This window comes from Sturnus vulgaris, chromosome 1 (genome assembly GCF_052056855.1).
Source record: "Sturnus vulgaris isolate bStuVul1 chromosome 1, bStuVul1.hap1, whole genome shotgun sequence".
Classification (NCBI taxonomy): domain Eukaryota; kingdom Metazoa; phylum Chordata; class Aves; order Passeriformes; family Sturnidae; genus Sturnus; species Sturnus vulgaris.
Genome location: NC_142243.1, coordinates 155775019 through 155798892, shown reverse-complemented (window position 1 = coordinate 155798892; position 23874 = coordinate 155775019). Strand labels below are relative to the sequence as shown.

The 23874-nt window shown below is 50.8% G+C and overlaps 2 protein-coding genes and 2 long non-coding RNA genes across 4 annotated transcripts; 2 read left to right on the top strand and 2 right to left on the bottom strand.

Moving 5' to 3' along the window:
• Nucleotides 1-636: 636 nt before the first annotated feature.
• On the bottom strand, nucleotides 637-4651 carry LOC148225620 (uncharacterized). The gene is made up of 2 exons (XR_015808784.1): nucleotides 4280-4651; nucleotides 637-738 (listed from the first exon to the last, which is right to left on the bottom strand). It is a non-coding gene; the product is annotated as an uncharacterized LOC148225620 (long non-coding RNA).
• A 44-nt stretch (nucleotides 4652-4695) lies between these two features.
• Nucleotides 4696-8786, top strand: LOC106863738 (leucine-rich repeat-containing protein 14-like). The gene is made up of 3 exons (XM_014893294.2): nucleotides 4696-5383; nucleotides 5475-6098; nucleotides 7091-8786. Exons 1-3 carry the CDS (start codon nucleotides 5055-5057, stop codon nucleotides 7644-7646), a joined length of 1509 nt encoding a protein of 502 aa, XP_014748780.2. The 5' UTR covers nucleotides 4696-5054; the 3' UTR covers nucleotides 7647-8786.
• A 1808-nt stretch (nucleotides 8787-10594) lies between these two features.
• LOC148225619 (uncharacterized) lies at nucleotides 10595-13314 on the bottom strand. Its single transcript, XR_015808785.1, has 2 exons — nucleotides 13127-13314; nucleotides 10595-10694 (listed from the first exon to the last, which is right to left on the bottom strand). It is a non-coding gene; the product is annotated as an uncharacterized LOC148225619 (long non-coding RNA).
• Nucleotides 13315-14183: 869 nt separating this feature from the next.
• On the top strand, nucleotides 14184-18307 carry LOC106863739 (leucine-rich repeat-containing protein 14-like). The gene is made up of 3 exons (XM_014893296.2): nucleotides 14184-14222; nucleotides 14321-14950; nucleotides 16261-18307. Exons 2-3 carry the CDS (start codon nucleotides 14337-14339, stop codon nucleotides 16820-16822), a joined length of 1176 nt encoding a protein of 391 aa, XP_014748782.2. The 5' UTR covers nucleotides 14184-14222; nucleotides 14321-14336; the 3' UTR covers nucleotides 16823-18307.
• Nucleotides 18308-23874: the final 5567 nt, after the last annotated feature.

Below are 23874 nucleotides of genomic sequence, written 5' to 3'. Positions count from 1 at the left end.
ATGGTTTTTTCACCTCTCATTTAGCATTATTTCCCCTCATCCCGCTATTTTTCCTCCCCATCACTGTGTTTTTCAACCCCATCCCGGTGATTTTTTGCTCATCCCGATATTTTCCCACCTCATTTTCCATCTTTTTCCCTCATCCCGCTGCTTCTCCCGGTGCCTGTGGGGCCCTGAGGGCCTAGAGGGGAAAATGGCGGCAAGCTGAGGGTGGGGGGGATCTATAGGGGATCTATGAGGGCACGCAGCGCCAGGAGCCGCCTATAGGGGATTTTAATGGGGTCGCTGAGGCTCTTTAGGGATCCGAGGTTCCTATAGAGAAACTTTGCGGGATGTATAGGGCGGTCTGGGGGGGTTCTATAGTGTCTAGAGGTCTATAGGTGCCTCTATAGCAGCGGGACCCTCCCTCGGCCTCTCTACTTCCACTTCCGCTTTCCCCCCGGAACCTTTTCACGGCCGCACCACCCGAGGTGCGCACACATTCCGGTCCCCCGGGTGGCCACTTCCGGGTGGCGCCGGTGGCGCTGCTGTCGCTGTCGCCTGTCGTGACAGGGAGGTGGCCCCGGTACCTGCACTGGCAGCGGCCGGGGCCTGGAACCCGCGAGTGTTTTTATTACGTGGATCATCATGGAGAAGTCAGGGGGGATCGATAGATTTTATTTTTTTTGGAGCTCCAAAATCCCCAAATTTTCCCCCAAACTCACTGCGGGTGTTCTGCAGAGCCTCCTCAATGTCGGCCTAGAAGGGAAAAATGATACGGAATTAGGGATATGGGGATCATGGAGGATTTGGGGGTTTTTTCGGATTTGGGGTTTTAGGAGGATTTGGCGGTTTTGAGCGTTGGGGGGTTTTTTGCGATTTGAGATTTTTGGGGATATGGAGGGGGTTGGGATGTGGTTTTTTTATGATTTGGGGTTTTTTGGGGGCGGGATATGGGATTTGGGGCTATTGGGAATATTTTGATTTTTTGAAGGGATAAGAGGTTTTTTGAGGATTTCAGCTTTTGTGAGATTTGGGGGCTTTTTGGTATTTGAGAGAGTTTTCACAGAATTCAGAGAATCACTGGGGTTGAAGAGACATTCAAGATCATCCACTCCAATCCTGCCCTAACACCTCACCTAAACCATGGCACCGAGTGCCACATCCAGTCTTTTTTAAACACATCCAGGGATGGTGACTCCAGCACCTCCCAGGGGAAAGCATTCCAGTACTTGATCACTCTTTCCAAGAAAAACTTTTTCCTCATATCCAACCTAATTTTCCCTTGATGCAGCTTGAGACTGCGTCCTCTGGTTCTGTCAGTGCTGCCTGGAGAAAGAGACCAACCCCACCTGACTGCAGCCACCTTTAATGGAGCTGTAGAGAGTGACAAGGTCACCCCTGAGTCTCCTTTTCTCCAGGCTGAACACCCCCAGCCGTTCCTCACAGGGTTTGTGTTCCCCTCCCCAGCCTCGTTGCCCCAGCCTGTAACGTTGCAGGGGGTTATTGTGGCCAAAATGCAGGACCTGGCACTTGGATTTATTAAACCTCATCCCATTGGACTCTGCCCGTCCATCCAACATTTCCAGGTCTCTCTGCTGAACCCTCCTCCCTTCCAGCAGATGGACACACGCTCCCTGCTCAGTGTCATCTGCAGATTTACTAATGAGAGACTCAATACCCTCATCCATGTCATCAGTAAAAATATTGATCAGGACTGGCCCTAGCACAGACCCCTGGGGGACACCACTGGTGACTGATCCCCACATGGATTCAGCACCGTTCACCACCACTCTCTGTTCCCTGCCATCCAGGCAGTTCTTCACCCAGCACAGAGTGCTCCTGTCCAAGCCGTGGGCTGCAGCTTTTCCAGGGAATGCTGTGGCAGACAGTGTCAAAGGCCTTGCTGGAGTCCAGGTACACAACATCCACAGCCTTTCCTGCATCCACCAGGAGCTCACCTGGTCATAAAAGGAGATCAGGTTGGTCAAACATGACCAACCCCTCCTAAAGCCGTGCTGGCTGGCTCTGATCCCCTGGCCAGCCTGTAAGTGCTGTGTGATGACATCAGTATGAACTGTTCCATTTCCTTACCAGGCACTGAGGTCAGGCTGACTGGTCTAGAATTACCAGGATCCTCCTTCCCACCCTTTTTGTGAATGGGATTTACATTGATCAGCTTCATCTGGAACCTCCCCAGTGAGGCAGGAGTGTTGGTAAATAATGGAGAGTGGCTTTGCCAGCTCCCTCATGACTCTGGGATGGATCCCATCTGGGCCCAGAGATTTATGAACATCCAATCTTTTCATCACTTCTCTGAGTTCCTCCTCCTGGATAACATGGGGACAATTCTGCTCCCTGACACCATCAGCCAACCCAAGAGGACAGTTGTGGGATGGGTCCTGTTGACCTGTGGGGTCCTCTGTTCCCCTCAGAAGGGATCACCCACCACGATTGCCCTTCTTTAGTTCTGATGTCAGAGGTGCTGATCTGTCTTTCAGACAAAGCATAATTGGGAGGCTCACTGGGCAGATTATTTTCTTCTCAATTATCTAAATCGTCTGGCTGAGTCTCTAGATCCAGGGCCTCAGACATATTCTGAAGTGGCAACTGGCAAGGGGATGAGGGTCGGGAAGAGTTATTATTATCATTATTATTATTGTTATTGTTATTATTATTATTATTATTAAAACCTCCCCAAGCAGGACCCATTTCCACTCCCCTTCATCTCCCAGGGGCCCTCCTATTCCCTGACAATGGGAGGTTTTGGAATCCTCTGCCTCCCTCAAAGATGAAAGGGCTCGGCTCCACCCATTTCCTTCCCTTTCACTTTTCACTCAGTCTTTCAACTTCCTCCCTGAGCTCAGTCAGGAGTGAAAGGAGATCGTTCAGCTCTTCACACCACAGGGCCCCTGGAACCACTGATCAGCTCAAACACAATGGGTCTGCACAGACTCATCCTTTTTGGATGGTTCCATTTTGGTTACACTCACTTGTAGCAAGCACAGTTTTCCATGGTGTAAAAACCATTCCTAACAGAAACCCCAAAACCAAGGGGCCAATAGAAACACAGCAAACAACTCACAGCAAACCTCGCTGGTGTGAAAACCTGCAGCCCTGCCTGCAGGAACTGCCACACAGAAACTGCCGTGCCACGGCCCTGTTTGCCCGCTCTGGGTCACCCTGGGACACCCCAAAGAGCACCAGGACCCCCCTAAAACAAACCTGCCCCATTCCAGAGACTCCCAAATTCAGCCCAAGGATCCCCTCAGACCCCCAAACCACACCAAAGACCTCCCCAGTGCCCCAAAACCACTCTCAATTACTGCAAACCAGTCGCCCTCATTGCAGGGATCCCCAAATCACCCCAAATACCACCCTGGTAACCCACAACCTACGATAGGACATCCGAAAAAAATGCAGGACCCCTCAAAACCAGCTTCCACCATTCCAGGGACCTCTAAAACCATCCTAGCCCGCCCCCCAGCACTCCTAAACCTCCTCAAAGAGCCCCTCAATCACCCGAAGAACACTTCAAAAACCCCAGGACTCCTCTAAAGGAACCGCACTGATTCTAGGGATTCCCTAAACACCCCAAAGACTCTCTCAGACACCGAAAAACATCTCAGGGAGCCCAAAGGTGATCCCTCCCAGTCCAGAGACACCCCAAAAACGCTCAGAACCCCGTAAACCAAACCTGCCCTATTCCAGGGCTTGTAAATTACAGCCCAAAGACCACAAACCCAGTGCGAGGACACCCCAAAAAACCCCTGGATCACCCCTATTCCAAATCTCCCCTGCCAGCACCCCCCAAAACTACCATAAAGATCCCCCCAGCACCCCAAAACCACCGCAAAGACACCCCAAAAAGCCCCAGGACCCCCCGTATACAGATCCCCTTCATTCCAGTGACCCCCCTAAATCACCCCAAAGACACCCCCAGCAACCTTGACCACCTCCACGACCTCCCAGCCACCCAAAGGACCCCCCAAAAAAGCTGAGACCCCCCTCACTCCACAAACCAAACCCCTCGCATTCCAGAGACTCCCCAAACCAACCCAAGGACCGCCTCAGACCTCAAAACGACCCCAAGGATACTCCGAAAAGCGTCAGGACGCCCATAAACCAAATGCCCACATTCCAGGACGCCCCTAAACCACACTAATGGCACCCCCAGGGTCGCAAAACCACCCTGAGGACCTCGAAAGCAGCGCCCCCCCCCCCCGCCCCAAAATCCAGGGATTCCCCTCAGGGATTTCCCCCCCCCTCACAAATTCCCGCCGCGGCCCCTCAGGAGCACCTGGCTGGGTTTTCGTCACCGTTCCCGCAGGAATTCCGCTTCCCAGCGCTTCAGCAGCACCTTCAGCTCCTGCTGCCGCTCCATGGAGGCAGCATCAGGGACGGGATCGGGGTGTGGGATGAGGGATGAGGGATCGGGATTGAGAAAGGCACTGCAGGGACCTCAGAGTCGCCTCAGGGCGAACCTCCCCCTCCCGCCCCGCGGCAGGAAATGGGAAGGCGGGGATTAGTGATTGACAGCGGTTTGAGCAAATGGAAGGCCGGAATGTAAAAGCATCCGCCCACTTCCCACTTGAGCCAATCAGAATTCAAGAAAACAACGACAGACAGCTGTAGAAGCCAGTTAGAAGGACAAGCCCCGCCTCTAAGGTGGGACTCGCTCGCTGATTGGTTGTTTCAATGCGCAGACACGGAAGTGGGGCTTTCATTCGTGCTCCGGTAGAGTGGGGGCTACGAGCGGGCGGTGAGGGGAAGCGCCATGTTGGGGGGTTGGGCAGCGCCGGTTTTCGGGATCCCTGAGGAGACTTTGGGATAATCTGGGGATCTCTGTATGAATTTCGAGATTCCTGGAGGGGTTTGGGATCCTTGGGGGATTTTTGAGGTGGCCTTGGTGGGGTGAGAGTACTCTGGGATCCCTTTTTCAGAGAGCAGCGCTGGGGGTACCCTCACAACACTGCCCCCACCTCCTCCCACACCTTCCCTTTTCTTCGGAATATCCTTGGATTCGGAGTTTCCCTGGAATTCTCCCCTGGTTTACCCACATACTGGGAGTCCCCATGATTTCAACTAATTCCCACAGCCCCCCAGAATCCATGGATTCTCTCCTTTGCCTCTGCGCTCGCCGCGTCGTCACCCAGCGCCCTCTTCCCGCCCTTCCCCCCCATCTCTATCCCGTCCTTTTCCAAGTGGCATTCTTGGATGGAAGACCCCTGGTCCTGCGGGATTTGGTGGCCTCTTGGCCTTTCCCAGTGCTCCACTTCCAGCGGCTCGTGGAACAACGTGAGCTGCTTTGGGATCATACCTGCATTGACTGCGTCCAGGCCGTCATCCAGGCCGTGGTGGCGCAGATCCAGCGGGAGCTGGAAGAGCCTGGCTGCCATTCCAGGTGGGTTTTGAGAATTCCAGCATGGCTACTACCTCCAATTCCTCCATCCATCCTCACGGGTTTCACTAATGATTTATTCCTGTTTTTCCAGCCTGCGCGTGCTGGACATGACCAGACTCTCTGATTCCGTGTCCGGCTGCACTCCCGCCGCGTTGACCAGCTGGTCCAGCACCGAGGCTTTGGCCAAGGCTTGCGTGGAGGTGTCCAAACACCAGCCAGAATTCCAGAGTCGCGGATCCAAGAGGCACAAAGGCTCCTCCGGAGCCACCACGGCCACTCCGTGGGCCCCGGGCGTGGACGTCCACGCCGACCTGGTCGTTAACAGAAGGTCCTACGGGATCCTGCGGGACGCGCTCCAGGCCGGAGCCACCGGCCCGCTGCGCCTCAAGTGCCACGAATTCAAAGCAAAATACATCTCAGCATACGAGATCTTGACTTTGTTGAAATCTCTGGATCCTTCTTGTGTGCGGAGGGTGGATCTGCGCTTCCGGAATTTGGGATTGTCCGGACTCTTGGTGATCCTGCCGCACCTCGCGCGCTTCCCGGAGCTGCGCAGCCTCAAGCTCCAGCACAGCAAGGTGGACGTGCGGCACCTGACAACGGAATCGGACATCAGAATCCTCTGTGTGGCCAGGAAACTGGGAATGCTGCCCAGCCTCCGGGAGCTCAACCTGGGATCGTCCCGGCTCTCTGGGAATCTGCGCCAGATCCTCTGGTGAGTTCCCTACGGAGCGGGGCCTTCTCGGATTCCAGGGAGATTCTCAAGGTTTGGGCTTGGGAATCTTGGGGGTCTTTTCCAACCTGAGTGATCCATTGATTCCAGGAATTCATTACCCAATGTTCCCACGATCCCATGATTCTGTTATCCCAGTAGTTCATGACTCAATGATTCCATCATCCCGTAATTCCATGGTCTTAAAATTCCGTAATTCCATGATTCTCAAAGGCTGAACTTCACAGTTTTTGAGATCTTCTCCAATCATAGTGACCCTATGATTCCAGGATTTCATTACTCCAATCCCTTTTTCCAGAATTCCCAAAGTTTGGGCTCGATGGTCCCTGAGATAATTTCCAACCTTAGTGATCCTTGGTTCCCATGATCCCATGATCCCAATAGGCCAGGACTCCATGATTCCATGATCCCATAATTCCATGATTCTCAAAGCTTGAACTTGATGGTCTTGGAAATTTTGCCCAACCTCAGTGATTGCATTATTCCTGGATTCCATGACTCCATAATTCTAAAATCCCAAGTCAAACTTGATGGTCTGAGACACCTTTCCAAACCTCAGCCATTCCATAACTCCATCCCCCTGTCATTCTAAAATCCCAATATTTGCAAGGGTTGACATCAGTGAGTCTTGGAGATATTTCCCAACTTCAGTCATTCCATCATTCCATGGCTCCATGATTCTGTAAACCCATGATTCTCAAAGGTTGAACTTGATGGTTTCAGAGATTTTGCCCAAGCTCAGTGATTCCATTACTCTGCAATTCCATGACCACATATTTCTGAAATCCCAGGATTTTCAAGGGTCCAACTCAATGTTCTTGCAGCTCCATCCCAACCTCACCCATCCCACAATCCTACGGTTCCATGGATGCAATCCCAGCTCTCATTCCCTGTGTTTCCCCCAGGAATCCTGACATTCCCAGCCCCCACCAACCCTCTCTTGGGCCTCACCTCTCCATTTTCTCTCCCACCAGTGACCTCCAGGCTCCGTTGGAAAGCTTGGAATTGGCCTTCTGCTCCCTCGTTCCCGCCGACCTCGCCTTCCTCTCCCAAAGCTTCCACGCTCCAGCCCTCAAAAGGTTGGATCTGAGCGGCCACGACATCTCCCAAGGCCTCCTGGAGCCTCTCCAGCTGCTCCTGGAGGAAACCTCGGCCTCACTGCTCTACCTGGATCTCAGGGAATGCCGCATGGCCGACTCCCACCTGAAGGCGCTGCTCCCGACGCTCCGGCGCTGCTCCCGCCTGCGCTTCCTGGGACTCTACGGCAATTCCCTGTCCACGGCCGTGCTTAAAGATCTGCTCCAGAAAACCTTGGAGCTGCCAGATCTCCACCAGGTCGTGTATCCCTTCCCTGTGGATTGCTACAAGAGGGAGCCGCCGGAATCCAGACGGAATTTTGTGAAGGATAAGGAGCTTTTTGAGGCGGCCAAGGCGGAGTTTTCCCAAATCTTAGCGAATTCCAAGAGAATTGACCTCATCTGGACTTACACTCCCTTAGGCTGCAGAGCCCTGGACTACTTCTCTTTGTGATTTGCAAAAATTCTGATGCGGGAAAAGCTCAGAGCCTCCATCTATGAAAAGTGCCGCCACCTTCATCTCGAAATCCGGACGTTTTGTGCCTCATCTTGGTGCTTTTCTGCCTCATTCCAGTGTTTTTTTTCATTTCGGTGCTTTTTTGTTTGTTTTTTTTAGCTTTCCACTTCATCCCGATGTTTTTCTGCCTCATCCAGAAATTTTTCCCTGGTTTAGTTGCTTTTCCACCACATTTCGAGGATTTTCCTCCCCATCCCAAGAGTTTCCCTCTCACCCCGATATTTTCCCCTCATCCCAGTATTTTCCTGCCTCATCCCAGTATTTTTCCCCCATTTCATTATTTTTCCAGCCTGTCCCAGTGTTTTTTCAACCCATCCTGGTATTTTTCTGCCTCATCCCGGTATTTTCCCCTTCAATATCATGGTTTTTCCAGCTCATCCTGGTGTTTTTCTCATCAGGATTGGCTTTGCTCAGCCAAATTCCAGGAGGCTCCGGGGCTGGATTCCACGGGAAGGTGCTGGAAGCTTCTCCTGGGTCTGGCCATTCCTATTGGGAACAGCAGTGACACCTCTGGAATAATAACTGAGTCAGAAGAAATCAGTCATAGCCCAGCTGAAATTCTGGAGCAGAAATTTGGGAAAGGAATGACTCCAGAGATGATTCCAAGGTGCTGGAGTGGAAATTCCCCAAATTCCGTGGTGCATTCAAAGGGAAGCTCATCCTGGAGCTGATCTTGGGAGGGACCTGTAGATCCATGGAAGGAGGAGCAGATTTCTGGCAGAAATCCCACAGAGGAAAAAACCATTGGAGCAGGATATTCCCAATGCAACGACCCCTTGGAAAAGTCCATGAGGAATTGTCTTCCATGGGAATGACACATTGGAGAAATGCATGGAAAAATCTTACCATGGGATGGATTTGTGTTAATGGATTTGTGTTAGAAAATACGTTTAACACTGACCTTGGTATTCATGGAGAAATTAATGGAAAACTCCCCTGGGATGGCCCTGGCTCCCAGCGCTGCTGGAGGGATTGAGGGAAAGCCGGGAAAAAATGAATTGGGGGAGGGAAAAGTTGGATTTGGGGTCTTGTTATCCTGTTCTGATCCCATTGGAAAGAAACTCATCCTATCCCGGATCCTGAGTCTGTCGTGCCTGGATGGGATTTCCTGAGGGATCTTTCCCGATCTTATCCCAATCCATGAATCTTCCATTATTTCCTTTATTTTCATGTCATTTTGGTATTCTTCCACCTAATCCCGGTGGTTTTCCACCTCATTCCTGTGTTTTTTTCTATTTTTTACCACTGTTTTTCTACCTCATTTTGGTGGGTATTTCCTCCTCCCATTGTTTTTCCACGTTCTCCCAGTGCTTTTCCCCCACATCCCAATGTTTAACCCCCTTATCCCAGTGGTTTTCCATCTCAATTTTCTACTTTCTGCCTCATTTTGAGATTTTCCCCTCATTCTTTTTCCCTTCATTTCAGTGTTTTTCTCCATTATTTACATTTTTTTCAACCTCTTTTTTTTTTTGCCTTATCCTAGTATTTCCCCCTTATCCTGGTGTTTTTCGAACTCATTTTGGTATTGTGAATCTTATTCTATGGGTGTCCTCCTCATTTTGTTATTTCCCCCTCATCCCATTATTTTTCCCCTCATTCTGGTGTTTTTCTCCTTATTCCAGTTATTTTCCCCTCTCATTTTGGGGGCTTTTTTTGCCTTATCCCAGTATTTTCCCTCTCCTCCAGGTGTTTTTCCACCTCATTTTGGTATTTTGGGCCTTATTCATTTGATTTGTGACCTTTTTCCATTTCGGTATTTTTCCCCTCATCTCTGTGATTTTCTCCATCAATTTGGTGTTTTGAGCTTTATCCCATCAGATTTCTACATAATTTTGATATTTTCCCCTTATCCCTGTAGTTTCCCCCCTCATCCCGGTGTCTTCCCACCTCATTTTCTTATTTCCTACCTAATCCCAGTATTTTTCTTCCAAATCATGGCGCTTTTCTGCCTCATTTTGGTGGGGTTTTACCTCATTTAATTGGTTTTCCCTTCATCCTGCTGGTTTTCCGCCTCACTTTGGTGTTTTACCACCTCATCCCAGTGCTTTTCCACAAAATTTTGGTATTTAGAGCCAGATTCTATTGGGTTTTTTCCTCATTTTTTGTTGTTTTCCACCTAATTTCTGTCTTTTCATCATCATTTTGGTGTTTCCCCCTCATGCCGATATTTTCCCACCTTATTTTGTTGTTTTCTCCCCCCTCATTTAACCTTTTTTCCCCCTCATCCTGCTGTTTTTCCACCCTATCCCAGGTGTTTTTCTACCTCATCCTGATATTTTCTCGCCTCATTTTCCATCTTTTTCCCTCATCCCGCTGCTTCTCCCGGTGCCTGTGGGGCCCTGAGGGCCTAGAGGGGAAAATGGCGGCAAGCTGAGGGTGGGGGGGATCTATAGGGGATCTATGAGGGCACGCAGCGCCTGGAGCCGCCTATAGGGGATTTTTATGGGGTCGCTGAGGCTCTTTAGGGATCCGAGGTTCCTATAGGGAAGCTCTGGGGTGTCTATAGGGCGGTCTGGGGGGTTCTATAGTGTCTGGAGATCTCTAGGTGCCACCATAGCGGTAGGACCCTCCCCCGGCCTCTCTACTTCCACTTTCGCTTTCCCCCCGGAACCTTTTCACCGCCGCACCACCCGAGGTGCGCACACATTCCGGTCCCCCGGGTGGCCACTTCCGGGTGGCGCCGGTGGCGCTGCTGTCGCTGTCGCCTGTCGTGACAGGGAGGCGGCCCGGCCGTGTCGGGGGTCGCCGGTGGCTGTCGCGATGAGGGTGGGGGCGCTGCTGCGGCTCTGCGCCCGCCCGGGGCCCCGGTACCTGCAGGGGCAGCGGCCGGGGCCTGGAACCCGTGAGTATTTTTACTACGTGGATCATCATGGAGAAGTCGGGGGGATCGATCAACAGATTTTATTTTTTTTTTGGAGGTCCAAAATCCCCATATTTTCCCCCAGACTCACTGCGGATTTCCTGCGAAGCCTCCTCGCTGTCATCCTGGAAGAGAAAAATGGCCTGGAATTGGGGATTATGGAGGATTTGAGGTTTTTTTATTACTTTGAGGTTTTTGGAATGTGGGCTTTTTAGGGAGGAATTGAGGGTTTTGGGATTTGAATTTTTTAGGTTTGGGGATTTTTGAGAGCAGAATATGGGATTTGTGGGTTTGGGGAGGGATTTTGGGTTTTAAGGGGTTTAGAGATTTTGGGGAATTTGACATTTTTGGGGGTTTTGGTTTTTTTGGGATTTGAGGGAGTTTTCACAGCATTCACAAAATCACTGGGTTGGAAGAGACCTTCCAGATCAAGTCCAAGCCGTTCCCTAAGACTTCATTTAAACCAATGCACTGAGTGCCACATCCAGTCTTTATTTAAACACATCCACGGATGGTGACTCCAGCACTTTTCCATTTCCTTACCAGGCACTGAGGTCAGGCTGACTGGTCTAGAATTACCAGGATCCTCCTTCCCACCCTTTTTGTGAATGGGATTTACATTGATCAGCTTCACTCATCTGGAACCTCCCCAGTGAGGCAGGAGTGTTGGTAAATAATGGAGAGTGGCTTTGCCAGCTCCCTCATGACTCTGGGATGGATCCCATCTGGGCCCAGAGATTTATGAACATCCAAGCGGCTCAGCAATTCTCTGAGTGCCTCCTCCTGGATAACAGGGGGACAATTCTGCTCCCTGACCCATCAGCCAACCCAAGAGCACAGCTGTCCTCAAGGCAAGTTGTTTTCCCACTAAAAAATGAGGCAAAGAAGGCATTAAAAACTTCTGCCTTCTCCTCATCTGCAGTTACTAAGTTCCTTCCCTCATCCAATAAAGAACAAAGGTTGGTCTTATCCTTCCTTTTCCCATAATATATCTGTAAAATCATTTTTTTATTATCCTTTAAAGAAGTTGCTGTTTTAAGTTCAAACTGAGCTTTGGCCTTCCTAATTTTTTTCCTGCATGCTCTTAAATACTTCCTGAGAGATCTGACCCTCCTTCCAAAGATGATACATCCTCTTTTTATTCCTAAATTGTTCCAAACCCTCCTTGCCCATCCAGGCTGGATGTTTGCCCCATTGACTCGTGTTTGGGCACACAGGGCCAGTCTGCTCCTGTGCCCTCAAGATCTGTTTTGAACCACGTTCACCTTTCCTGAACTCCTTTGTTTTTCAGGGCTGCTTCCCAAGGAACTCTCTGAAAAGTCTCCTAAACAGGACAAATTCTGCTCTCCAGACATCCAATGTAAAACTCTTATTGATGTTCTTTCTGATTTCACCAAATTTAAGAACTCTATAATTTCATGATCACTGTGCCCCAAGCGACCTCCAACCACCACATCTCCCGTGTGAAAACTGCCGTGCCACGGCCCTGTGTGCCTGCTCCGGGTCACCCCAAAAAGCACCAGGACCCCCCTAAAACAAACCTGCCCCATTCCACGCACTCCCAAAACCAACCCAATGATCCACTCAGACCCCAAAACCAACCGAAAGATTCCCCCAGCACTCTAAAAACCACTCTGAAGGACACCCCAAAAACCCGCAGTACCCGCCTAAAACAATCCCACTCATGCCAGGGATCCTCTAACAACCTCAAGGACTCTCTCAGACTCCCTAAAACACCTCAGGAAAGCCCCAAAAATGACCCCTCCCACACCAGGGACATCTGAAAAACGCTCAGAACTCCCCTGAAACAAATCTGCCCCAATCCAGCGACTCCCAAACCCAGCCCAAAGACCACAAAACCAGCCCAAGGACATCCCAAAAAACCACGGACCCCAGTAAACGAACTCCTTCCTTCCAAGACCCTCCCCCAAACCTACCCTAAAGACGCCCCCAGCATCCCAAAAACGAACAAAATCCTTACCAAACCCCCCCCCCCTCCACGGGGGAATTCCCTAAACCAGCCCAAGGACCCCCTTAGACCCCAAAACCACTCCAAGGACCCTCCCGAGCACCCCAAAACCACCTCAAGAATCCCCTGCACCACCCCAAGGATACCCCAAAAAGAACCAGGACTTCCCTAAACCAAACGTGCCCCCAATCCAAGGACTCCCGAAATCACCTCAGAGATTCACTCAGGGCCCCTAAATCCCCCCCAGGGACCCCCAAATATGCCCCTCCTCCCCATTCCAGAGATACGCCCAGGAACCCCCTAAACCAAGCGTGCCCCATTCCAGGGACTGCCTAACCCAACCCAAGGGCCTCCTCAGACCCCAAAACGCCCCAAAGAGAACCCTAGCACTACAAAAACCACTCTCAAGTACACCCCAAAAGCCTCAGGACCCCCCTAAACCAAATCTCCACAGTCCAGGATCCCCCTAAGCCACCCTAAACACCCCCCTAGCACCCCTAAAACACCCCGGGGACCCCCAAAGCAATACCCCTCTAATTTCAGGGATTTCCCCTCTCACAAACTCCGGCTGCGGCACCTCAGGAGCACCTGGCTGGGTTTCCGGCGCGATTCCCGCAGGAATTCCGCTTCCCAGCGCTTCAGCAGCACCTTCAGCTCCTGCTGCCGTTCCATGGCCGCGGGATCCGGGATCGGGACGGGGGTCTGGGAAGAGGGATCGGGGATCGGGATCGACATGGAAAGAGGATCACAAGTTCCCAGAGTCGCCCCAGTGAGAACCCGCCGCTTCCGCCCGGCGTCAGCCAATAGAAAGGCGGGGATGAGTGATTGACAGGTATGTAAATCAATGGAAATTCGGAATGTAAAACCGTCAGCCCATGTCGCTCTTGAACCAATGGGAATGAAAATTTAAAAAATGACAGACAGCTGTGACATCTAATTAAAAGTAAGGAATCCGTCTCCAACGTGAGTCTCGCTCGCTGATTGGTTGCTACAACGCGCAGACACGAAGGTGCAGCTTCCGTACGGGCCGGAGGCGAGGGGGGCTGCGGGCGGGCGTTGTGTGGGGAGCGCTGCGCTGTGTGGGGGCGGCGGGGCCGGTTTTGGGGATCCCTGAGAGGACTTTGGGATAATTTTGGGATCCCTGTGGGAATTTCGAGATTCCCGCAGGGGCTTGGGATCCTTGAGGGATTTTGGGGTGGCCCCTGTAGGGTGGAGGTATTCCTGGACCCTCGTTTTAGGGAGCTGCGCTGGGGGTACCCTCACCTTCTCCCACACTTTCCCTTTTCTTCGGGATAACCTTGGATTCGGAGTTTCCCTGGAATTCTCCTCTGGTTCCTCCTGATCCTGGGGATCCCCCAATTTCACCTAATTCCCACAGCCCCCCAGAATCCATGGATTCCCTTCTTTTCCTCTGTGCACGCCGCGTCGTCGCCCGCCACCCTCTACCCACCCTTCCCACCGATCTCTATCCCGTACTTTTCCAAGTGGCATTCCTGGATGGAAGACCCCTTGTCCTGCGGGATTTGGTGGCCGCTTGGCCTTTCCCAGTGCTCCACTTCCAGCGGCTCGTAGGGCACCGGGACCTGCTCCGGGATCATACCTGCAAGCTCTGTGTCCAGGCTGTCTTCCAGGCCGTGGTGGCGCAGCTCCGGCGGGAGCTGGAAGAGCCCGGCCGCCATTCCAGGTGGGTTTTTTGAATTCCAGTATGGTCACAACCTCCAATTCCTCCAATTCCTCCATCCATCCTCACGTTTTCCTGATGGTTTATTCTCGGTTTTCCAGCCTGCGCGTGCTGGACATGACCAGACTCTCGGATTCCGTGTCTGGCCACACTCCCCCTGGGTTGACTGTCTGGTCCAGCACCAAGGCTTTGGCCAAGGCTTGCGTGGAGGTGTCCAAGCACCAGGGGGAATTCCAGAAGCACGGATCCAAGCGGCACAAAGGCTCCTCCGGAGCCGCCACGGCTGTGGCCTCTCCGCAGCCTCCAGGCGTGGATGTCCACGCTGACCTGTTTGTCGACAGAAGGTCCTATGGGATCCTGCGGGACGCGCTCCAGGCTGGAGCTGCCTGCCCGCTGCGCATCAAGTGCCGCGAATTCAAAGCGGTCGACATTTCGGCATCCGAGATCGTGACTTTGTTGGAATCTCTGGATCCATCCTGTCTGCGGAGGGTGGAACTTTGCTTCAACTATTTCGGATTGACCGGGCTTTCGGTGATCCTGCCGCACCTCTCACGCTTCCCGGAGCTGCGCAGCCTCAAGCTCCGGTACAGCAACGTGGACCTGCGGCACCTGACGCCAGAATCGGCCAATGGAATCCGCCGGGTCGCCAAACAGCTGGGAATGCTGCCCTGCCTCCGGGAGCTCAACCTGGGATCTTCCCAGCTCTCTGGGAATCTGCGCCAGATCCTCTGGTGAGTTCCCCACAGAGCGGGGCTGTCCCGGGCTCTGGAGGCTTCCCAAGGGTTGGGCTCAGGGATCTTGGGGGTCTTTTGCAACCTGAGTGATCCCGTGGTTCCAGGATTTCATTATCCCGATGTTCCATGATTCCATTATCCCAACCTTTCGTGACTCTATTGTGCCATAATTCCATGATCTCAGAATTCCGTGATTCCAGGATTCTCAAAAGCTGCACTTCAGGATCTTGGAGGTCTTTTCCAACCTTAGCAATCCCGTGTTTCCAGGATTTTGTTATGCCAATATTTTCATGATCCCATGATTCCGTTATCCCAGTAGTTTATGATTCCAAGTTTCCATTATACCATAAACTCAGGATCCCAAAAATTCTGAATTCCAGGATTCCTAAAGTTAAGGCTTGAGAGGTCTTGAGGGTCTTTTCCAGCCTGAAGGATCGATTGATTCCAGGAATTCCTTAACCCAGTGTTCCCATGATCCTGTGATTCCATTATCCCAACAGTTCATGACTCAATGATTCTGCCATCCCATATTTCCATGATCCCAAAACTCGGTAATTCCAGGATTCCCAAAGGCTGAACTTCAGGATCTTGGAGATCTTCTCCAATCTTAGTAACCTCATGATTTCAGGGTTTCATTATCCCAATACTCCTATAATTCCATTATCCCAATCCTTGATTCCAGTTTTCCCACTGTTTTGGCTCGATGGTCCCTGAGATCTTTTCCATCCTTAGTCATCCCAGGTTCCCATGATCGCATTAACCCAAAAGTTCCGGACTCCATGATTCCAATAGTCCAGGACTCCATGATTCCATGACCCCATAATTCTTTGATTCCAGGATTCCCAAAGGTTGAACTTGATGATCCTGAAGTGTGTTCTAGCTTTAATGGCTCCATGACCCCGTAACTCCACAATTCCTGGGCTCCATGATCCCATAATCGCAGGTTTCTCAAGGCTTGAACTTGATGGAGATTTTGCCTAACCTGAGTGATTCCATTATTCCATGACCGCGTAATTCCAAAATCCCCGGATTTTCAGAAGTCAAACTTGATGGTGTTGGCGACCTTTCCCAACCTCAACCATTCCATAACTCCATGACTCCATCATTCCAAAATCCCAGGGATTTCAGGGGTTGAACTTGATGTTCTTGGAGCTCCTGGAGCTCTCTCTCTCACCCATCCCACAATGCTGTGATTCCATGGATACAATCCCAGTTCTCATTCCCTGCATTTATCCCAGAAATCCCAACATTCCCAGCTCCCACCAATCCTCCCTTAGGCCTCACCTCTCCATTTTCCCTCCCACCAGCGACCTCCAGGCTCCGTTGGAAAGCTTGGAGTTGGGCTCCTGCTCCCTCGCTCCTGCCGACCTCGCCTTCCTCTCCCAAAGCTTCCACGCTCCAGCCCTCAAAAAGTTGGATCTGAGCGGCCTCAAAGTCTCCCAAGGCCTCCTGGAGCCGCTCCGGCTGCTCCTGGAGGAAACCTCGGCCTCGCTGCTGCACCTGGATCTCCTGGGATGTCACATGGCCGACTCCCACCTGGAGGCGCTGCTCCCGACGCTCCGGCGCTGCTCCCGCCTGCGCTACCTGGGACTCTACGGCAATTCCCTGTCCACGGCAGCACTCAAGGATCTGCTCCAGAAAACCTTGGAGCTGCTGGATCTTAAACTGGTCGTGTATCCTTACCCCATGGATTGCTACAAGCCTGCGCCATCGGAATTCGGTTGGGATTTTGAAGAGGTTGTGGATGAGGAGCTTTTGGCAGCGGCCACCACGGAGATTTCCCAGCTGCTGGAGAATTCCGGGAGAACCGATCTCATCTGGACTTACAATCCCTTCAGCCACGAAGCCCTGGACTACTTCTCCTTGTGATTTGGGAAAACCTCCCAAGGAAGGAAAACGTCAGAGCCTTCATCCTGAAAAAGCGCCGTCATGTCCTACCCGAAATCCAGGCATTTTCCACCTCATCCTACTGCTTTTCCGTCTCATTCCAGTGGTTTTGTCTTTTATTTTTGTTGCTTTTCTACTGACGATTGAGAGAGAGACCCAGAGTACTGACTGGTGATCAGAATCCCAATTTTACTGTGAGCTACATATGCTTATGTACCATTTTCAGGAAGGCTGGTAACTTTTTACTACATTCATTGGTTAAACATCACACAGACAAACTTTACATTTCTGCTTAATCATCTTTCCTGTCACCGCCTTTGATCAAATCTTCTCGTAATTTTCGAAGCTCTGTTTGCTCTTGCCAAGGCATCTTGGTTATCAAACTGCATACGCTAATTAAATCTACAGTGCTGTCAGTCTCAGCTACCACATTTTTCTGACTGCTTCTGTTAGTTTTCTGCCTCATCTTGATATTTTTCTTCCCCATTCTGAGATTTTTCCCTGCTTTAGTTGCTTTTCTGCCATGCTTTGAGGTTCTTCCTCCTCATCCCGATAGTTTTCCCCTCATCTTGATATTATGCCCCTCATCCCATTTTTTTTTCCTGCCTCATCCCAGTCCTTTCCCCGCATTTCTTTATTTTTCCAGCCCGTCCCAGTGTTTTTTCAACCCATCCTGGTATTTTCCTGCCTCATCCCGATATTTTTCCATCCCATTTCATGATTTTTCCAGCCCATCCTGGTGTTTTTTCCATCAGGATTGGCTTTGCACGGCCAAATTCCAGGAGGTTCCAAGGTTGGATTCCATGGGAAGCTCCTGGCAGCTTCACCCATGTCCAGCCAATGCTGTCGGGAACAGCGGTGATACCTCTGGAATAAGAATTGAGTCAGAAGAAACCAATTCCAGCACAGCTGGAATTCTGGACTAGCAATCTGGGAAATGAATGACTTTGGTGATGATTCTAAGGTGCTGGAGTGGAAATTCTTAAAATTCCGTGGTGCATCCAAAGGGAAGCTCATCCTGAAGCTGGATCTTGGGAGGGACCTGTGGATCCATGGAAAAAGGAGCAGATTCCTGGCAGGAATCCCACAGAGGAAAAAATCTTTGGAGCAGGATATTGCCGACATATTTACCCCTTGGAAAAGTCCATGAGGAATTGTCTTCCATGGGAATGACACATTGGAGAAATCCATGGAAAACTCTTACCATGGGATGGATTTGCATTAGAAAATGCATTGAAAACTGACCTTGGGATGGATTCATGGAGCAATCCATAGAAAACTTGCTGTGGGATGAATTCACATTGGAGAAATCCATGGAAAATTTCCATGGGATGGCCCCGGCTCCCAGCACTGCTGGAGGGATTGAGGGAAAGCCGGGAAAAAATGAATTGGGGGAGGGAAAAGTTTGATTTGGGGTCTTTTTATCCTGCTCTGATCCCATTGGAAATAAATGCAACCTGTCCCAGATCCTGAGTCTGTCGTGCCCAGATGGGATTTCCTGAGGGATCTTTCTGATCCTTCTCCTGATCCATGAATCCTCCATTATTTCTTTAATTTCCACCTCATTTTGGTGTTTCTCCACTGAATCCTTGTAGTTTTCCACCTCATTCCAGGGTTTTTCCACTTTTTACCGCTGTTTTTTGATCTCATTTCCGCGGGTTTTTTGCCTTATCCCAGTATCTTCCCCTCAAAAAGGTGGTTTTCCAAGTAATTTTTGGTATTGTGAGCCTTATTCTGTTGGTTTCCACCTCATTTTGGTGTTTTTGTCCTCATCTCATTTTTCTCCCCCTCATTGTCGTGTTTTTCTCCTCATTTTCATTGTTCTCCACCTGATTTTGTTTTTTCTTTTTGCCTTATCCCAATATTTTCCCTCTCGTCCTGATGCTTTTCCAACTCATTTTGGTATTTTGTACCTTATTCTCTTGTTTTTCCACCTCATTTTGGTGTTTTTGTCCTCATCCCATTATTTCCCCCCTCATTCAGGTGGTTTTCTCCTCATTCTTGTTTTTTATCACCTCTTTTTGGGTTTGCTTTATTTTGCCTTAGCCCCATATTTTCCTGGTGTTTTTCCCCCTTATTTTGGTATTTTGAGCCTTATTCTGTTGTTTTTCCACCTTTTTACATTTTGGTATTTCCCCCCTCATCTCAGCGATTTTCTGCCTCATTCTGCTGTTTTGGCCTTATCCCACCATATTTCTACATAATTGAGGTATTTTTCCCTTATCCCTGTGGCTTTCCCCTCATCCCAGTGATTTTCCACCAAGTCCTGGTGGTTTTCTGCCTTATTGTGGAGTTTTCCATCTCATCCCATGGCTTTTGTACCAAATTTTGCTCTTTCAGGCCTTATTCTGTTGGGTTTTTGCCTCGTTTTTGAGTTTTTCCAGCTCATTTCTCTCTTTTCATCCTCATTTTGGTATTTTCCATCTCATTTTGGTATTTTTACCATCGTTTTGGTGTTTTCACCTCATTTTGGTATTTTTCCCCTTCATCCCGATATTTTCCCAACTCATTTTGTCGTGTTTCCCCCTCATTTAACATTTTACTCCCTCATCCTGGTACTTTTTCTCTTATTCCACTGTTTTTCCAACCCATCCCAGTTGTTTTTCTACACATCCCAGCGATTTCCCCTCATCCCGATATTTTCTCGCCTCATTTTCCATCTTTTTCCCTCATCCCGCTGCTTCTCCCGGTGCCTGTGGGGCCCTGAGGGCCTAGAGGGGAAAATGGCGGCAAGCTGAGGGTGGGGAGGATCTATAGGGGATCTATGAGGGCACGCAGCGCCAGGAGCCGCCTATAGGGGATTTTAATGGGGTCGCTGAGGCTTTTTAGAGGTTCGAAACCCTATAGGGAAGCTCTGGGAGGTCTATAGGGCGGTCTGGGGGGTTCTATAGTGTCTAGAGATCTATAGGTGCCCCTACAGCGGCGGGACCGCTACCCTCGGCCTCTCTCCTTTCACTTTCGCTTTCTCCCCGGAACCTTTTCACGGCCGCACCACCCGAGGTGCGCACACATTCCGGTCCCCCGGGTGGCCACTTCCGGGTGGCGCCGGTGTCGCTGCTGTCGCTGTCGCCTGTCGCGACAGGGAGGCGGCCCGGCCGTGTCGGGGGTCTCCGGTGGCTGTCGCGATGAGGGTGGGGGCGCTGCTGCTGCTCGGGGCCCCGGTACCTGCAGGGACAGCGGCCGGGGCCTGGAACCTGCGAGTGTTTTTATTACGTGGATTATCATGGACAGGTCAGGTGGGATCGATCGATAGATTTTATTTTTTTTTTGGAGGTCCAAGACCCCATATTTCCCCCCAAACCCCCTGCGGGTTTCCTGCGAAGCCTCCTCGATGTCATCCTGGAAGAGAAAAATGGCCTGGATTTGGGGATTTGGAGATTATGGAGGATTTGGGGGTTTTTTTCGGATTTGGGATATTTGGGGAGGATTTGGGGCTTTTGGACTTTAGGTTGACTCATCCCAGCTGGATGCAGCACCGTTCACCACCACTCTCTGGTCCCTGGTCCTTCCCAAGGAACTCTCTGACTAAGTCTCCTAAACAGGTCAAAGTCTGCTCTCTGGAAATCCACTGTAAAAGTCTTACTGACGTTCCTCCTGATGTCACCAAATCTGAGAACTCTATAATTTCATGATCACTGTGCCCCAAGCGACCTCCAAGCACCACATCTCCCACCAGCCCATCTCTATTTACAAACAACAGATCTAACATAGTCCCTGCCCTGCTGGGCTCACCCACCAGCTGCAACAAAATGTTATCCTCCACACACTCTAAAATTTTCCTGGGCTGCCTCTTTTCTGCTGGATTCAGTTCCCAGCAGATGTCTGGCAGGTTGAAGTCACCTACAAGAACAAGGGCTGATGATCCTGAAACATTCTCCAGCTGCTTAGAGAATAAGTTGTCCACCTCTTCTTCCTGGCTGGGTGGATGATAACAGAGTCCCAGTGGGATCTCAGCCTTTAATTGCCCTTAATTCTCCCCCACAGGCATTCAGCTCCATCGTCATCAGTTTCAATATCCGTGGGGTCAAAATCCTCCCTAATATAAAGGGCCACCCCTCCAGCTCTTCCCCCTTTCCTGTCTCTTTTGAAGAGCTTGTAGCCACCCAGTGCAGCACCCCAGATGTGTGAGCTGTCCCCCCACGTTTCTGTTGCACCCTGGCCTCCAGCTCTTCTTGTCTGTTCCCCGTGCTGCGTGCATTGGTGTTCAGGCACCTCAGCTGGGCTACTCATTTCACCCAAACTCAGGCTGACCACCCTTGGGCCTGCTTCCACACAGCCCAGCTGCATCCCCTTCCCCCTTCAAACCTCATTTAAAGCCCTCTCAACGAGGTTCATGCCAGTTCATGAGCTAAAAACCTGCTGCCCTTAACAGATACGTGGATCTCATCTTGTTCCAGCAGGGCAGGTGCCATAAAAGTTGCCCCACCATCAAAGAATCCAAAATTTCGCCAATGACACCGAGCCTTGAGCCACTTAATGATGTTAATGATGGGAGTTCTCTTCTTTTCACCGTTGATCTCAGCCACCAGAGGGACTGAGGAAAAGACCACCTGTGCTCCTGTCCTATCAAACACTTTGCCCAGTGCCCTCAAGTCCCTTTTAATTGCCCTGACACTCCTCCATCTCACCCCTGCCAGCCTGGAGTATCAGCAGTGGGTAATAATCAGAGGGCTGGATCAGCCCAGGGAGTCTCTCAGTGGTATCCTGTGCCCAGACCCCAGGGAGGCAGCACACCTCCCTGTGGGATGGGTCCTGTCCACGTGTGGGGTCCTCTGTTCCCCTCAGAAGGGATCACCCACCACGATTACCCTGCTTTTCTTTTTGATGTCAGAGGTGCTGATCTGTCTTTCAGATGAATCATAATGGGGAGGCTCACTGGGCAGATTTATTATTTTCTTCTCAATCATCTAAATCATCTGGCTGAGTCTCTAGATCCAGGGCCTGTGACCTATTCTCAAGTGGCACCTGGCAGGGGGATGAGGGTTGGGCGGAATTCTTATTCTTATTCTTATTCTTATTCTTATTCATTACTATATTTATATTTATATTTATATTTATATTTATATTTATATTTATATTTATATTTATATTTATATTTATATTTATATTTAGTATTATTATTACTGCTTCCCCAAGCAGGGACCCATTTCCACTCTACTTCATCTCTCAGGTAACCTCCTATTGCCTGACAATGGGAGGTTTGGGACTCCTCTGCCTCTGAGGGCCTCCCTCAAAGATGGAAGGGCTGAACTCCACCAATCTCTTTTCCTTCCACTTTCCCTGATACTTCTTAATTATTCAAATTCTTCCATAAGCTCAGCTACCTGCGAGAGGAGATCGTTCAGCTGTACATGCTGCAGGCAGGTTTCCTCCACAATGCAGGGCCCCTGGAACCACTGAGCAGCTCAAACACAATGGGTCTGCTCAGACTCATCCTTTTTGGATGGTTCCATTTTGGTTACACTCACTTGTAGCAAGCACAGTTTTCCATGGTGTAAAAACCATTCCTAACAGAAACCCCAAATCCAAGGGGCCAATAGAAACACAGCAAACAACTCACAGCAAACCTCGCTGGTGTGAAAACCTGCAGCCCTGCCTGCAGGAACTGCAACACAGAAACTGCAACACAGAAACTGCAACACAGAAACTGCCGTGCCACGGCCCTGTTTGCCCGCTCCGGGTCACCGCGAGTGTCTCGATCTGTTGTTAATACAGGCGGGAGTCGTGATGGTTCGTTTTGATACCAAGGGGTGCAAAAGACAACAGCAGGGGAGAAATCGGTTTGCTCAAAGCAAAAATGCACTTTATTGAGTGCCAGCAACTCAGTTTTGTGATAGAGGAAGAGTTAAAGGAAACAAAACAGAGAGAGAGAGAGAAAGGGCAGAATGGGGAATAGCTACCAACAGACGAGATGGATTTCCCCGTGGTCTAAAGACCTCAAAACCAGCCCAAGGTTACCCCAAAAAACCCCAGGACTCCCCTACACCACCCTAAACACCCCCTCAGCACTCCAAAAACCACCCCAAGGACATCCCAAAACCCCCAGACCATCGTAAACCAATCCCCCTCATTCCAGGGACACCCTAAACCACCCCAGAAACTCCCCCAGCACCCCAAAACCACCTAAAGGACCCCCTCAACCTCCCCAAGGACACCCCAAAAAGCCCCAGGACACCCCTAAACCAATCCACTTCATTCCAGGGATCCCTAAATCAACCCGAGAACTTTCTCTGACACCCTAAATCACCCCAGGAACCCCAAAAATATGTTCCCCCCCCCCCATTCCAGAGAAACCCCAAAAAGGCCCAGGACCCCCATCAAACAAACTTGCCCCATTCCAGGGACTCCCTAAACCAACCCACAGATCCCAAAGTCAGCCCAGGGACATCCCAAGAAAACCCAGACCCCCCCTAAACTAAGTCACCCTACTCCAGGACACCCTAAAGACCTCCCCAGCACCCAAAACCACCCCTAAGACACCCCCAGCACCCCAAAAACCACTCTCAAGGACACCCCAATAACCCCATAACCCATCTAAACCAATGGCCCTCATTCCAGGGACCACTAAACGACCTCAAAGACTTTCTCAGACCCCCTCAAACACACAACGACACTCAAATATTCCCTTCTCCCTATCCAGGGACACCCCAAAAGCCCTCAGGACCCCTTTAAAAGAAATCCTTCCGATTCCAGGGGCTTCCAAAACCACCCAAACACCACAAAACCACCCCGGGGACCCCCCCATAAAACCCCAGGAACCCGTAAACCAAATCCCACATTCCAGGACCCCTCTAAACCACCCTAAGACCTCCCCAGTACCCCAAATCCATCCCGGGGACCCCCAGCCCAGCTTCCTCCCATTCCAGGGATTCCCCTCAGGGACTCACAAATTCCCCTCACAAATTCCCGCCGCGGCCCCTCAGGAGCACCTGGCTGGGTTTGCGCCGCCCTTCCCGCAGGAATTCCGCTTCCCAGCGCTTCAGCAGCACCTTCAGCTCCTGCTGCCGCTCCATGGCCGCGGGATCAGGGATCGG

Coding starts and splice junctions, on each gene's coding strand:
- LOC106863738 (XM_014893294.2), top strand. CDS start 5,055: ATGATTTCAACTAATTCCCACAGCCCCCCAGAATCCATGGATTCTCTC. Junction 5,384..5,474: donor GAGCCTGGCTGCCATTCCAG/GTGGGTTTTGAG, acceptor CTGTTTTTCCAG/CCTGCGCGTGCTGGACATGA. Junction 6,099..7,090: donor AATCTGCGCCAGATCCTCTG/GTGAGTTCCCTA, acceptor CTCTCCCACCAG/TGACCTCCAGGCTCCGTTGG.
- LOC106863739 (XM_014893296.2), top strand. CDS start 14,337: ATGACCAGACTCTCGGATTCCGTGTCTGGCCACACTCCCCCTGGGTTG. Junction 14,951..16,260: donor AATCTGCGCCAGATCCTCTG/GTGAGTTCCCCA, acceptor CCCTCCCACCAG/CGACCTCCAGGCTCCGTTGG.